Raw genomic sequence first — 14727 nt, forward strand, 5'->3', positions numbered from 1 at the left:
TCCCTGTGAATTGGGAAATCTGCCCTGAGAACGGGGGGGGGGGGGGGGGGGGGGGGGGCGGCTGGAGCACATCTACTCCTCACCCCTGAACCCATAGCAACCGATGAGCCTCTACTGCCTTCCATCACCTTCCCATACAGCTCCCTCCAGATGGGACAGTCCAGGTGGGCTCTGATGTTCCCACCACAGGATACGCCTGATTTCCCACTTGGGCACTGTTACCTTGCTATTCCCACAGAATATAATGCCATGCCCTTCTATTCTTAAATGTCCATAAATATGTCTATATGCATGTCTATATGCACCACTAAGCGTGGCACTGGGGCCATCACATCCTGCCTCCTATCTACCCAAAAGATAGCACACACATATTTCTGCATATAATAGGTCCTCAGATCTTAAAAAAAATTTTTTTTAACTTTATTGATTTATTTTTGAGATAGAGACAGAGTGCGAGTGTGGAAGGGGCAGAGAGAGAGAGGGAGACAGAATCCGAAGCAGGCTTCAGGCTCCGAGCTGTCAGCATGGCCCGATGCGGGGCTCCAACTCATGAACTGTGAGATCATGACCTGAGCCAAAGTCAGATACCCAACCGACTGAGCCACCCCGGTGCCCCCAGATCTTTAAATGGATAAAAGGAAATTCACCTGAGGCAGCACTGTGTCATGGATCTAAAAAAGGTAATGATTTAGCAAAATGTAATAAAACGCAAAAGACCACAAAAAAATACATTCTAAAATCATGCTATGATAAAATGAATCTAATATACAACAAACCATTCTATACCCTAAAAGTCTTAAACATACATAAGTATGTATCAATACCTTGAATCAAAGGAGTTTAGAATAACTAACAGAAAACCACACATTTAAGCTATTTATATCTTTGAAAGATGACTTCTATGTCATTCAATCAGAATTTATTTAGACATTCTGGTACCAACGTTTACAGTAACATTAGGGTCAAGGTAAGAACATTTACCTCCCTAGTTATCATTCTTAAGCCTACACTGTTCATCAAATATTCTCTAAAAATGCCTCCAAATTGAAGTTGGAACAATAATTTTTACAGCTGCAACAGTGTTACACTATATTGCACACCTGAAACTGATGTAACACTGTATGTTAACTAGAGTGGAATTAAAAAAACTGAATAAAATGTAAAAAAGAGTCACAACACAGTTTTTAGTCAGAATTCCACAAGCAAGGACGTATGTATGGCTTACTCTGTATTGTAACTAATTTTGTTTTTCACTTATTTTTAAAAGTTTATTTTTTTGAAAGAGTATGTGAACAGGGGAGCATGGCAGACGGAGAGAGAGAACCCCACAGGCTCTATACCGCCAGCAGTGTGAAAAATCTAAATTATTTAGATAAATAGAGGCTTGAACCCACAAACTGTGAGATCATGACCTGAGCTGAAGTCAGACACCCCTATTTTTTTTACTTTAGAGAGAGACAGTGTGTGTACAAGAGAGAGCAGGGGAGGGACAAAGGGAGAATCTTAAGCAGACTCCACACTCCGCACACAGCCTGACTCGGGGATCCCACAACCTTGGGATCATGACATGAGCAGAAATCAAGAGTCAGATGCTTAACAGACTGAGCCACCCAGGTGCCCCTGATACTCTTTAACAGCACTACTGAGATATAATGCACACACCACGCTGGTATAGGAAACAAAGGCAAATGAAAAATTAAATTTCCTTACTGACTACAGCCCATTGACAAGTCCTTGAAACAGGTAGAGTGACATTCCTCTAGGAATTCAATGATGACACTTCGCTAAGGGCAAAAGGTTATCTTAGCGGACCCCCAGGATCCTGTAAGTCTACTTAACATAGAAAAATTCCTTTGGAAACCTCTTTTATCACCACCTTCCCCACCCCCCAAGATACATGTTGGCAATCAGCCTCCAAGCTCATATGGCCCACTGATGTACATCTGAAGGGTTTCAAGACTGAGTTTTTACTAACAGTAATAAATGACCTTTTCCTAACAGCAGCTAGCCCCTCAAGGTCCTGAAAACCTGGTTTCCAAAATACCTCAGAGACTATCCCTAACCCCCTCCCAACCTGATGGTATATACTTAGTCACTCTTCATGACCCCAGTGTAGCTCTTTCTGCCCACAGGTCCTGTCCCTGTGTTTTTAAAAAACAAAAACAATCCCCCCCCCCAAAAAAAACCCCACCTTTTGCACCAAAGACATTTCAAGAATTCTTTCTTGGCTGTCAGCTCCAGACACCTTTCCCCACCACTCTAAAACCGCATCAATACCATTTGCTCATTTAAAGTATACAATTCGGGGGTGCCTAGGTGGTTCAGGTCGTGATCTCACAGTTGTGGGTTAGAGCCCCAAATTGGGCTCGCTGCTGTCACTGTGGAGCAGATTAGGATCCTCTGTCCTCCTCTCTCGCTTGCACTCTCTCAAAAATAGAAATATTCAAAGTGTACAATTCAATGGTTTTTAGCATATTCACAATGCCTGTGATATTATTCAAAGTTAAATGTTGTGACCAATGTAGAGATCATGAAAACCTCCAGAAAAGACAGGTTCACTAGGCCTAACAAGAACACTATAGTTTTTCAAAACTGGTTCTTTGCAGGAGATCTGTATTTTATAACTATATTTAACAGAATGTTAATATACTCCATATATTTCTAATTCCTATATTTATTCCTAGTTCAGTCCTAGCTCTATATTCCCCCATCTCACAATGTAAAGTGAAACTAATATTAATCTAAAACAGAAGTATTATTAAAACCAGAGCATACAAGTTGATGAATGCATATACCTTAAATTTAAATCCATTTTTTAGTTTAAACTAAAAAGATATTATTGCTTTATGTGTGCCACACTCGGGGCATTCTGTTCCCACTCGATGAAGCATTTAGTCCACATACTCAGAGCAAAGCAGTGTGCACAGTCCTCCTCTGTGAACAGCAGTGCCAGTACAAATTAAAAAACCCAAAGCAGCATCACATCCCCATCACAGCCGTCAGGAGGGCTCTAACATCTTTTCAAAGCACATAATCACTCTAGGATCTAAGTGCTAAAGTTGCAACCACAGTTTAAAATAGCTCAACTGTTGTTCCTGAATTAGCTACATGGACTATATGGTTACAAATCTTCACCAAATTTTATTAAAGTCAAGGATTAACACTGAGAATAAAAACAAATACTTGCCGTTCCTTCACATGAGACCAAAGTGTCTTCTTTTCTCTTGTTCATTTGATCCTTGGCCTGTATGTATTCAGCTCTGGCTAGAGATCAACTCTGGACTTCCCAGAACTATGGGAAGCTGACACGACAGCTCTCCCCCGAAAAAGCCTAACAAGGAAGCCCAGTGCTTTAAATCTCAAGTACCAAAGTATGAGAGTAATAAAAGACCAAGTGTCAAAAGAGGTAAGTAGTACTGTATATGATAGATTTGGGTCTCTCTCTTTTTTTTTTAATGCTTATTTACTTTACACACACACACACAATGAGAGTGGGCCAGGGGCAGAGAGGGCGGGACACACAGAATCCGAAGAAGGCTCCAGGCTCTGCACTGACATCAGTCTGCCCAATGTGGGGCTTGAACTCAGGAACTGTGAGATCATGACCTGAGCAGAAGTTGGACGCTGAGATGACTGAGCCCCCCAGGCTTTCTATTTGCAGCCATACAATCATCATGTACTGGCAGCTTACTGTAAAAGCAGGAAAAGGGGCAGACTTCACCCTACCAAGTTCTAATACTTCAAATAAATAAAAATAGCAGTGGAAACCTGTCTTTATTCAACTCTATAAAATCTCTTCAAGAATATTCTTTACCTGTGGTCTCATTTTATAGGACCCAACTAACACAGGGTAGACACACACCACCATGACAAAAGGCCAGTCTTTGATCCATCAACTCAAACTTTTCCCTTTTTATGGGAAAAAAGAGTGAATAATAATAACATGGCTTATATAAAAAGCTATAGGACCAAAGTCTTACAGGATTATCACATGTTAATTGAGAGCCATTTTTCATATCCTTAATTACAAACGGTATATATATTTTTTCTTTTTTACTCAAAGTAGTCATATCTCATTTTCCATATCCAGTATAAATTGTTACTTTACAGATAAAAATGGTCGGTGAATGTATCCACAAGTGAGGTTAGGAAGTGAGTACCACATTAGTTCATGTTTTCCTAGGATTCCACCCGGCTATGAATCATAGTTGTCAATGACACACCATGAAAACACGTACAGATAAATCCTATTCAAAGCAAGATACCGCTCCAAAGTTCAGAAGCCCAAGAACCAGAGTATGTGCAGTAAAAGTATTACTAATATAGATATCATGACTTTCCTTAGACAAAGTTTCTTGTTGATCTGCTCCCTAGCTGTAGCAGAAAAGCAGGCACACTTCCGGACAGTGTGATTCACTGGTTTTATTATGACAATAACGGAGGGGTATTACAATTTATTGTATTAAAATATCTCTCTCAAACCCCAGACTCCTAATGCTTTTCTTGGCTATGATCAGCGTGAAATTTTACGTTAATCCAGAAATTTTCTAAGCAGCGCAGGCATGTTTAAGTGGGGGGGCGGGAGGTGAACAAATACAAATTTGGAATAAACAAGTGAAAAGCTACGGAGAAAACGTAAATTCTATGAGATGAACATCGTGCTTCATCAGTTGGAGTCACAAAGGAAAAACCCAAGAAAAGAATCTCTGGCTAATCACCCTTCTATTCTGTTTAAAAAAACAACAACAACAACAACAAAAAAGGAATTTGTCCTGTCCTTCAACATGGTATTGTTTTCATTTGCTCCGTGAAACTAGTGTGCATTTCACAAGGATTTTTACAGGCAAATTTGGTATGAGCCACTCCTGTTCATTTCAGCCCGGATCACGCCGCCTTTCGGTACCGTCTCTACTCTGTTTTTTTTAGCTCCTTTGCGACCTCCTCTAGCTTGCTGTAACACCGACACAGATGCCACTTACAAGCCCTGCACTTCCAAAGTGCTTTCCAGGCCCGGTCACTGACTTCTCTGCCACACCTCCCTCGCCCTTCCCGCTCGCTTCAAGCTAAACGCAGTGATTCTGCTTCTCCAACAGACGCTCGGACCACACAGTCACCGAGTATTGACAGATCGTTCAATCCCAAAGGTCCCCGACTGGGAGGTTCTCTGTTTGTCATCCCAAGGCAGCGTCCGTCGGGCTCCGCGCGGCCTGGGTCACACGCTGCATGCCTGACTCCCCACGTGTCTTACGACTGGAAACAGCGCTCATTCTCCAAGCCCTTTCCTCCTCTGAAGGAAAGTGGCCCTTCTGAATTTCACCGGCGGGCCATACTCACGCCCAGTTTACACCGAGCCTCATGCGAACGTCATTTAAAAACAAGCACCGTTTCCTGCCGTCAGGACTGTGACAGCAACTCGCGGGTAACACAGAACCAGGGCGTGACGAGAAGAGGACACCCACTGCACTAGTTCCCTTGCCGCAGAAATAAATTATGCGGACAACTGCCGGACGTAAAAATACAATAATCAATATCATGACTCTTGCTCTTAGCACTAAAGTTCCCCACCCCCCCTCCCAAATTCACTTCGGAATCCAGTTCACCCTACGCGAGTCTGACGTTACTCGAGAAAAAACGAAACACACTCTCAGTTATCTTAACAACAGCAGATCTTCCGGAGGGCCTTCCGGCTCCCCTGTGCCAGGAACGATCAAGAAATGACACTCTCCCCGGAGCAGGAAAAACCAACTTCTCCAGGAGCACGGGAGAGCCGCCGGGCTCCAGGCCGCGGCGCCGCCGCCCAGAGCGCACATTCCAGAGCTCGCCGAGGTTAGGGCTCGGCTCCCGCCGCGCAGCCACCTCAGGAAAGCACGCCGCGCACTTCACCCGTGCAGCTCCGCGCGGGACAGAGGGCGCGGACCGGGACGTGGGGCTGGGAGGGACGCGGCCGGGCGGGTGCGGCGACAGTGGCGAGGACGCCTGACAGGTACCGGGGGGCGGGGAGCCGGGCGGCGGTCGGGCTCGGAGCCCGCGGAAACCGACGGCGGGGCGGACCGGTGGCCCCGGGCGGTGCGGAGCCGGGGTCCCGGCGGGCACCCGACCCCGGCCCGGGCGGGGAGCCGGCACTCACCCAGGCCGGCAGGTCGCAGGCGCGCACCCCCAGGCGCACGGCGCGCTCCTCGTCCTCCAGCAGCGCCAGCGCGCGGCACAGGCGGGTCGCCTTGAGGCCGCGGCTCCTCCGGCACCACACGAGCAGCCCGAGCGCCAGCAGCACCCAGCTGAAGCTCAGGCCCAGGTAGCCCAGCGCGTACACCGGCAGCAGCAGCGCGAAGCTGCGCGCCAGCTGCGCCAGGAGCCCCGCTACGTCCACGCTCAGCGCCGCGCCCGGGGACTCGGCCCGGGCAGCGCCCGCCTCGGGGCCGCGGTCCCCGGCGCCGCTCATCGCGCAGCGCTCGCGTCCCTACCCCGCCGCGGCGCCTCAGCCCGCGCACCAGCGCCCCTCTGAGGGGGCCGCGCCGCCGCTACCGCCCGCCCGCGCTTCCGCCCGCGGGCGGCGTACGACGCAAGCACGCAAGTTGGGCGGGGAGGCGGCCGGCCGCGGCCCGGGGTCACCACGCGGGGTGGGCGGGGGCTGATGGGTGACGTCATCATGCGGGCAAGACCTGAGGCTGGAGTGGGCGGGGCCAACGTGAACGTCACCGCGCGAGTTGGGCGCCACCGCGGCGGCCGGGCGAGGCCCTGGACCCGAGCCACAGACTCACTGTGGGTGGGCGGGGCCGGGCTGCTACCTCATCGCGGGGGCGGGCGGGCGCCGTAGGAGGCGGGAGTGGGTGGGGCCGGCACGGAAAACACACTGGGCGTGCGGGGCGCCGCAGAGACGGCGGGGCGCGTCGTCACGTGGGTGGGTGGGGGGCCGCTGTGGCGGCAGGGCGCGGTCCTGCATCTAGGGCACGTACCTACGCTGCGTGAGCGGGACCCACCTGCTTCCGCTTCCGCAAGGGCGGGTAGGTGCGTGACCGCGCGGGGAGGCTGTGGCCCGGCCGGGCGCGCAGTGGCCGCGTGACCTTGGGGGGCATTCTCTGGAAGGCTTTTGTGGAACGAGAAGTGCACGTTCCAGCGTGTGTCTTACACTTGCCCACTTTCCGGAAGTTCCTGTTGAATACACTTGTAAGATGTTAAAAAAAGCCAAGCGCACTTCTGATCGTTGCCGTTCTGGTCGTGCCGGTAACGCCACAGCGTGAAGATGCTTCTCTGGAAATCTCCCAGCTGTTCTAGAGCTGTGAAAAATGCAACAGGGGAGGTCTGGTTTTTGTGTACGTAAAATGAAGAGTTTTGGCTTGAATATGTGCCCGAGGTGAATCCAAGCACCTGCACTCCCTTTTATTTTTTTGAAGTTTAGTGATTTACTTTGAGAGAGCGCACGGGAGCAGAGGAGGGGCAGAGAGACAGGGAGAGAATCGCAAGCTGGCTGCACACTGTCAGCGGAGAGCTCGCCCCGGGGCTCCAGCTCTCAAAGCTTGAGATCACTACCGGAGCGGAAACCCGGAGCCTGTTCCTGACAGACTGAGCCCCACCCCTCTGCCCCCTAGCGCCTGGGCTCCTAAGTAGAACGCTTTGTAGTTTCCTTGAAAAATGTTGACCTCCTGCTCACTCTGGCTTATTTACAGAGAGAGGGAGCGCGTGACAGGGGGAGAGGAGCAGAGGGAGAGGGAGAAAAATCTTAAGCAAGCTCCATGGTCAGCGCAAAGCGGGTCGGGGCCCAATCCCACGACCCTGGGATCATGACCTGAGTCCAAGAGTGGGACGCTTAACCGACTGAGCCACCCAGGCGCCCCCAGACTCCCTGCTTAAAGTACTAGTTTAGACCCCACTTGCGACTCCTGAGGAGAAACCACAGCGCTTGGTTACGTCATTTTCCAGTAAACTCAATCAGGGTAATTCCTAGTTAAGTGTTTTTGAGCATATGGAGTTCCAAGGAAATTTTAATTCCATTTATAACAACAAAGCTAGTTTTTTCCCTCTTCCTCTTCAAATCTTTGTGACTGGTGGCCTTGATCATTTTCAGGAAGGGCAGGGACTTCACTGATGAGAAATAGAGCACACCTACATGTTTTTAAGCTTTCGATTCAATGTGTACCTCATGTGACAAGTTCTTCCCTGCCATATGGCAAGGGTTCTGGAATAATAACCTGATAACTCTGTCGCTGCAGGGTCGAACCGTGGTGTCTTCGGGACAAAAACCTTGACAGACCGCTTTGTGGTGCAGATAAGAGAGTAAAAGCCACGAAGGCAAAGAGGACTGCCAACCGAAGGCTAAACTGCCACCACAGCTCCGTTAGACACCCCAAACCAAAGATTTGCTGCCAACTGGAGCTTTTTGAGTGGGGGGAAGCATTTGCATGCATTCATGGCTTTGCCGCAGTCTCATTAACAATTCAACTTTCAGTTCCATGAGGGCAACGATCATATTTACTATGTTTATCATTAGATTTCCAGGCTAGCACAGTGCCTGGAAGAGCAGGTACTGAATGAATAAACAACACGTCTCTTCTCCCCTTATCTTCAGGTCCGAATGGAATTACACGTGTGTGTGTGTGTGTGTGTGTGTGTGTGTGTGTGTGTGTGTGGCCATGGAGATACGTAAATGTATCTCATTTCAGAAACATTGCTCTAGGGTCTGGAACAGTCAGCTTTGGGCAAGGGCACTAAATCAAGCAAGGGACAAAGTGGTTTTCCGTTTCTTGCCCTTCACCAAATTACATTGTTGTAAATATACAAAATAACAAGTCTCAAACCTTTTCCTCTGCAACAGCTAAATGTTCTAATGCCACCTCTCCCTCAAGACTGTTTATAAGTTTATGACAGGTAATTACATCATTAACATAGGAAGGGGCTGAGCTTTTCTGTCCTATGGTCTTCCCTCTAAAAAGCTGTAGGACCATAAAGAATTGAGTGGACATTCGCAATAGATTATTTGACCTGAGCAGCTTAGGGATGTAAAATGCACTGAAGAGAAGTGTCCAGGCTGCACACCAATCAACCTCCCAGCCTCAGCTGCCTTCCTTCATGACCCCATTGAACTTCTGGCCACTCGCACACCAGCAAGGCAGAGTGCATCTCATTCTGTATGGAGGCTAATAACAGACCCAGCTCGGTTCTTAGGTTTTTGCTAGTATCTTCAACCCCCTCAGTTTCCTGGGATCTCTTCATGTTACCCGCTTCCTTACCTTCTGTGCCGATGCTCCTCCAATGAAAGGCACTGCTTTCTCAGAGGAAAGAAGAACCTCATTGTGACTGATCTAGTAAAAAATGGTAAAGTTCCAGCCTCTGCCCTCAACTTTTCCAGTTTCAGAGAAAAGTGCTGCCTCCTGTTTAAGTTCAATCCGTTCTGCTTTGTTTCACATCCCCTCTCACCTAGGTCTGGGCCTTATCAACTCTCCTGTCCACCTGTTCTACCTCTTCCTGTCCTCGCTCCTTCCCTGTCACCTCTACATAAGTTTCACTGTAGAGGATGGGAGCACATTTTGCCTCTCTTCCTTTCTTACAGCTAACCGGGACTCTTTTTGCCCACACTCACCAAGACTCCTATTCCTGTCTCAGAGGTGCTCCTTTGGTGACACAGCCACACATTCTTTACTACCCGAGCCACCTGAGTACATTTCTGTGTCGTGCAACCAGAAGAATCGGAAAGGGCTTGGTCCTTTCTTGCTTACCTGGATGATTATAGACCGGTAGCCCTTTAATCCTGCCCTCTTTAAAATTTCCACAGAGACTTACTCTCCCCACCACGGAGGAGGCAGTGGCAAGTAGATTCTTCAGCCTGGTTATATTAGCAAATAGACGCATACATTGACGATAACGAAAGTCAGCTTTCTTGCTGTTGGAGAAGATCTTACAAGCATGGAAAGGGAGAGGCCAGAAAGAACCTTGTGATGGATTGGACTCGGAGGAGGTATGAACTCATGTGTTTTGATACATATGTATAAAGAGGCCTAAAAATGTTTTCTATTTTGGGGCGCCTGGGTGGCTCAGTTGGTTAAGTGTCTGGCTTCGGCTCAGGTCATGATCTCACAGTTCATGGGTTCGAGCCCCGTGTCGGGCTCTGTGCTGACGGCTCAGAGCCTGGAGCCTGCTTCGGATTCTGCATCTCCCTCTCTCTCTGCCCCTCCCCTGCTTGTTCTCTCTCCCCCTCTCTCTCTTAAAAATAAATAAACATTAAAAATTTTAAAAAGTGTATCTTCTATTTCTGTCTGCTGAGAGTGTCCAGAAGCAATGGTACCCCAGTACCAATAAGCACAAATAACTCCCACATCTTGACTTCTGAATACTATTATCCAATAAAAGGAACCAGAGATCTCTGGAGAAATAGTTGACTTCAGGGCTGGAGCAGTGAAAATACAAGATAAGCCTGGAATATTTTGTTGTGCCAGGAGGTAAGAAGATGCTCAAAGAATCACGCAATGTCAAAGGACATGGGAGGCAACTTGAAGGGCTCTTGCTGATTAAGTCTGGGACTATCTGAGCAGCAAAATCAAGGATGACATTGGCAGATTACAAGCCAGGGAGTCAAATAGGAACCCATGAGCCCACACTGATGTAGATGAATGAGCGAGTGATGAATGCACAAAAAAATAAGTCACTGGAGTCAAAGAAATGGAAAATCCCCACTTAGCAGTCATTGTAGCATAAGAGTGAGTTATCAACGGAGGCTAAGGACGGTAGGTGAGGTTTGATAAGGAATAATACCAGAATACTTTCTACAAGATACTTACCAATTTAGGGGAAAGAGGAACACAGCATTTCTGGGACATTGTGCCAGAGAGCTTGAGAAAACTTAACCCGAGTATAGGGACTCGGGGGACAGATGCCATGTGGGGTCCCCATGTTCTTACTGAGGAATTAATTATTCCAGATTGCAAGAGACTGAAGAGCCACAACAACCACATGCAACGTGTGTTCCTGTGTGGGATCTGGGCTTTGGGGACAATCTGTGGAACAAAGGGGTCTGTCGTTTGGACAGTAGAGTTGTATCCATGTTGACTTCCTGACTGGAGGAAGGGTTGTGGAGTGGAGGCTGTCCCTGTTTTGGGGAAACAAACACTGGAGTATTTCGGAGTGATGAGTAGTCATACCTGAAGTTCTTTGTCAAAGAATTCAGGACAAGTCTAATGATCACAGGTAAGTGTGTGTGTAGACAGGTCAATAACTGCTGGGTGACAGACAAATGGAGCACGTGCTGGGCGGTTCGTGGTGGGAATCTGGGCAACGAATGGAGTGCTGTGTACTTGCATGTTTTCTCTAAGTTTGAAATTAATTTGAAAGTCATTTTTTAAAGTTCGTGTTTCGATCAAATGGCCAACTCGAAATGCGGATTTGATTGAATCTCTTCTGCGCTTGGTTTCCTTTGCTCCTATTCATGACAAACAGAGCTTGCCACACTTGACCCTCCTTCTTGCCTCGCCTCCCGACTAGGGTCTGCACTGCTGCTCATCCCTGCCGTACCCTGCTGTCACCTGTCTGTGCCTGTACACCTGCTGTTCTCTGAGTCTGGACTACCCTTCTCTCTCTGTCCGTATGCAAAACTCCGGTTCATCTTTCAAAAAACAATTTGTGTATCTCCACCTCTGGGAAAAATTTTGTGATATTTCCCTCCTCGTGTTAATCCTGTCTGTACCTTATGCTCATGATTGCACTTTTCTGCTGAATACCGCTCAGCCCTTAGGAGCCTGGAGGCAGCTCTGTGCATGTGACGGGGAGCCCTGATATTCTTGGGGGAAGTCCAAATTAGGTGGTACATATTAGAACCCACAACTGAAGCCATCTATCAAGTCACAAGCCCCATGCTGGTTTCTGTCGATATTGAAGATGATATTTGCGTGGCCTCACTGGGTCCTCCGCTCAGGTCTCATGAGGTGAAACCAAGTGTTGGCTGAGCTGTGGCCTCCTCCGGAGACCTTCGGCTGAGACCCCTCCCGAGTTCATTCAGGGTGTTGGCAGATTTCAGTTCATTGCAGCTGTAGGGCTCAAGTCCCTGATTTCTGCCAGCTGGCAGCCAGGAGTCACCTTCTGTGTCCCCCACTTGCCCCTCCTTCAACCCCTCCTAGTGTGGTAGTTTGCTTCTTCTTCCAGGACAGTAGGAGTGTTTCTCGGATGTATCACCTTCTTTGGAAGTCAGGCCCACTCATGAAAACCTCCCTTTTGACCAATTAGTCAACTGATCAGTAACCTGACCATAGGAGTAGATCCCATCACGTTTACAGGTTCTGCTCACACTCAGGAAGAGAGAGGGTTAAACAAGAGCATGGATGCCAGGGACTGGAATCTGAGACCAGAGTTCTGCCTACCACAATCTCTTCATTGATGCAAGTGCTCCAATTATGGTTTCATACGGTTGCGGATAATTTATAGATTTATGAAAGAAGGTTCTAATTTTGGGATCCCACCTATTTCCATCTGCCCTAAATGCTTATAATTTAGGTGCTAACATATAACAATAATAAACTTGTTAATAACTAACACTGTGGGCTTAGTTTGCCACAGGCGATGTTCTGGGTACTTTGCACAATTGCTCATGTAATCCTCATGACTGCTCTACAGAGTTAGGCACCTTATAATACCCATTTTACTGAAGAGCTAACTGAGGCATAGGTAGTAAAATAAACTTCCCAGGTTCACACAGCCAGTGAGAGGCTGATCAGACTTCTCACTAGCACATTAGCACATAAATTAACTCACAGGTAGGTTTTGTATCATACCCACACACACAGACGTTACAGTGACACCAGATTTAGCTGACCTGGAAAACCAATGAGTTTGGGACAGGAAAGTTCTTGACTTCTGTAACAAAGTTGCTTATAACTGAAGAAATGTTTTGTTTTTATCATAACCTGGAACTACAAGTTGGTTCACAGTCTAGTGAGGGAGATGGACACATGTGTTCAAATTCTAGAAAAGTGGATGCGGTAGAACTGTAACAAACCATTTGGACCGAGTGTGAGCAGGGGAGGATCTGTGCAGGGTTGCTGCAGTGAAGGCTCCAGGGGGATTGAGGCAAAGCTGGCTGGGGAAAGGGGCAGAAAAGCAGCTTTGTGCAATGAGGCTTCACAGTATGCAGAGCCCCACAAAGCCCACTCCTGGCTTCCACTCATCTCCAGCCCACCTTTCCTTCAGCATTCTGGTCCCAATTTTAATGACTTACCGTTGCCCAACAATGCTTTAAATCTTCACGTCATGCCATTCAAGGCCCCTCACCACCTGGCCATGTTCCCTTTTCAACCTCCTCTCTGACCATCTCACGCCACCCCATGCCCCCTGCCACCCCCACCCATACCTTTGCTAGAGACCTGGTCCACTCCACACCAAGGCCGCTTGCCACATGGGGCTTTGAGCATGTGAAGTGTGGCTAGTCTGAACGGACACGTGCTGTAAGTGTAAAATATACACTGGGTTTTGAAGACAGTGTAAGAAAAATGTAAAATACCATTTAAATACATGATAAAATGATAACATTTTGTATGTATTGGGTTAAGTACATTATTAACTTTGATTTCACCTCTTTCTTTTGCTGGATAATGTTTTATGTGGCTCACATTCTATTTCTACTGGACAGCACTGTTACAGGTACCATTTCTATATTTCCCAGAAGCCTCCAAAGCCTTCTTCTCTTTGTGCTTGTCCCCATATTTGTGTTCCCCTCAAGATGTTCTTTCCTAGCCTCTCTTCCTGGGAAGTTGTGCCCTTCCCAACCTCAGTCCTTTCTTCCAGACAGCCAGCTGTCAGCTCCTCGCTCACTGCCTTTTAGCAGTAGCTCTCATGGGTTCATATTATCTAACAGCTGTTTGTTTGTCCTAGCAGTCACCAATCACCAGCTCCTAGAGGTCCCGAGAGTGTTTATGTAGCTTTCTATCTCTAGCCCTCTGTCACTTCCCAGGTCACCAAGTGAACTTAGGAAGGCATCTATTGAACGAACACAATAAAAGAAAGATTATATGAAAGGTAACTGCTCGTCCAATGAGTTACGTAGAAAATGATTATTTTTAGGAAGTCTGAGGAGAGAAAGACTGTTTTCGCTCCCGCTATAGCCCCTTATTCGGCAAATGCGGTGGGGAGAGTGTGAGAGAGGAGACAACATGCGCCAAGCCTGTGAATATGGTGCATCTGGGGAGCTCTCGGTCATTCTGTTTGCTGATGAAGGAGTGTAGTCCGGAAAGAGAGCCAAGGTGGAGATGGAAGCAGGGAGTGAGCTGCAAAGGGAGCTGCGGGGAAATAAGGGGCAGAGTCCACACAGGATTATCGTGAGTCTGGTTTCACTTGGGGGGTGACGGAGAAGGGCTTAAGGGCCACATCCAGGTTGGTCGTGCGGTGTGCACGACTTTGTCTAATGCTGTGGCTGTGACTTTATCCTGATGTTCAACAGAATCTGAAGCTGTTCCGGAATCAGCTGTGTTCTTGGCTTACAGAGAGTGACACAGTGGTTAAGAGAATGGACTTTGGGATCTGACTATCCACCAGCCTGGCTTTGTGAGTTTAGTCAAGCCAGTTAACCTTTGTGGCCTTCAGTCTCCTCGTCGGAAAAACGGTAACATGCCTACCTCACAGGGATGCCACGAGGATTAAGTGAATGGTGAAATGGAAAGTTTTAGTTTGGTGCCTCACTCAGAGCAATTCCTAAATATATAATTGGTACCACCGAGACTACCTTTCCCACCTTCCTTTTGTGTTATGTTCTTC

The 14727-nt window shown here is 47.7% G+C and overlaps 1 protein-coding gene across 3 annotated transcripts in view; it reads right to left on the minus strand.

Moving 5' to 3' along the window:
- Positions 1 to 6551, minus strand: part of ESYT2 (extended synaptotagmin 2) — an 81192-nt gene extending 74641 nt beyond the window's left edge. The window contains exon 1 of one of the 3 annotated variants that reach the window (XM_049642213.1): positions 6128 to 6551. In XM_049642213.1, coding sequence (XP_049498170.1) covers positions 6128 to 6439 — 312 coding nt within the window. In that variant the 5' untranslated portion in view covers positions 6440 to 6551. The remainder of the gene's footprint in view (positions 1 to 6127) is intronic. The other 2 variants (XM_049642211.1, XM_049642212.1) reach the window with 2 other exon arrangements.
- Between the last annotated feature and the right edge of the window lie 8176 nt (positions 6552 to 14727).

This window comes from Panthera uncia, chromosome A2, assembly GCF_023721935.1.
Source record: "Panthera uncia isolate 11264 chromosome A2, Puncia_PCG_1.0, whole genome shotgun sequence".
NCBI lineage: Eukaryota > Metazoa > Chordata > Mammalia > Carnivora > Felidae > Panthera > Panthera uncia.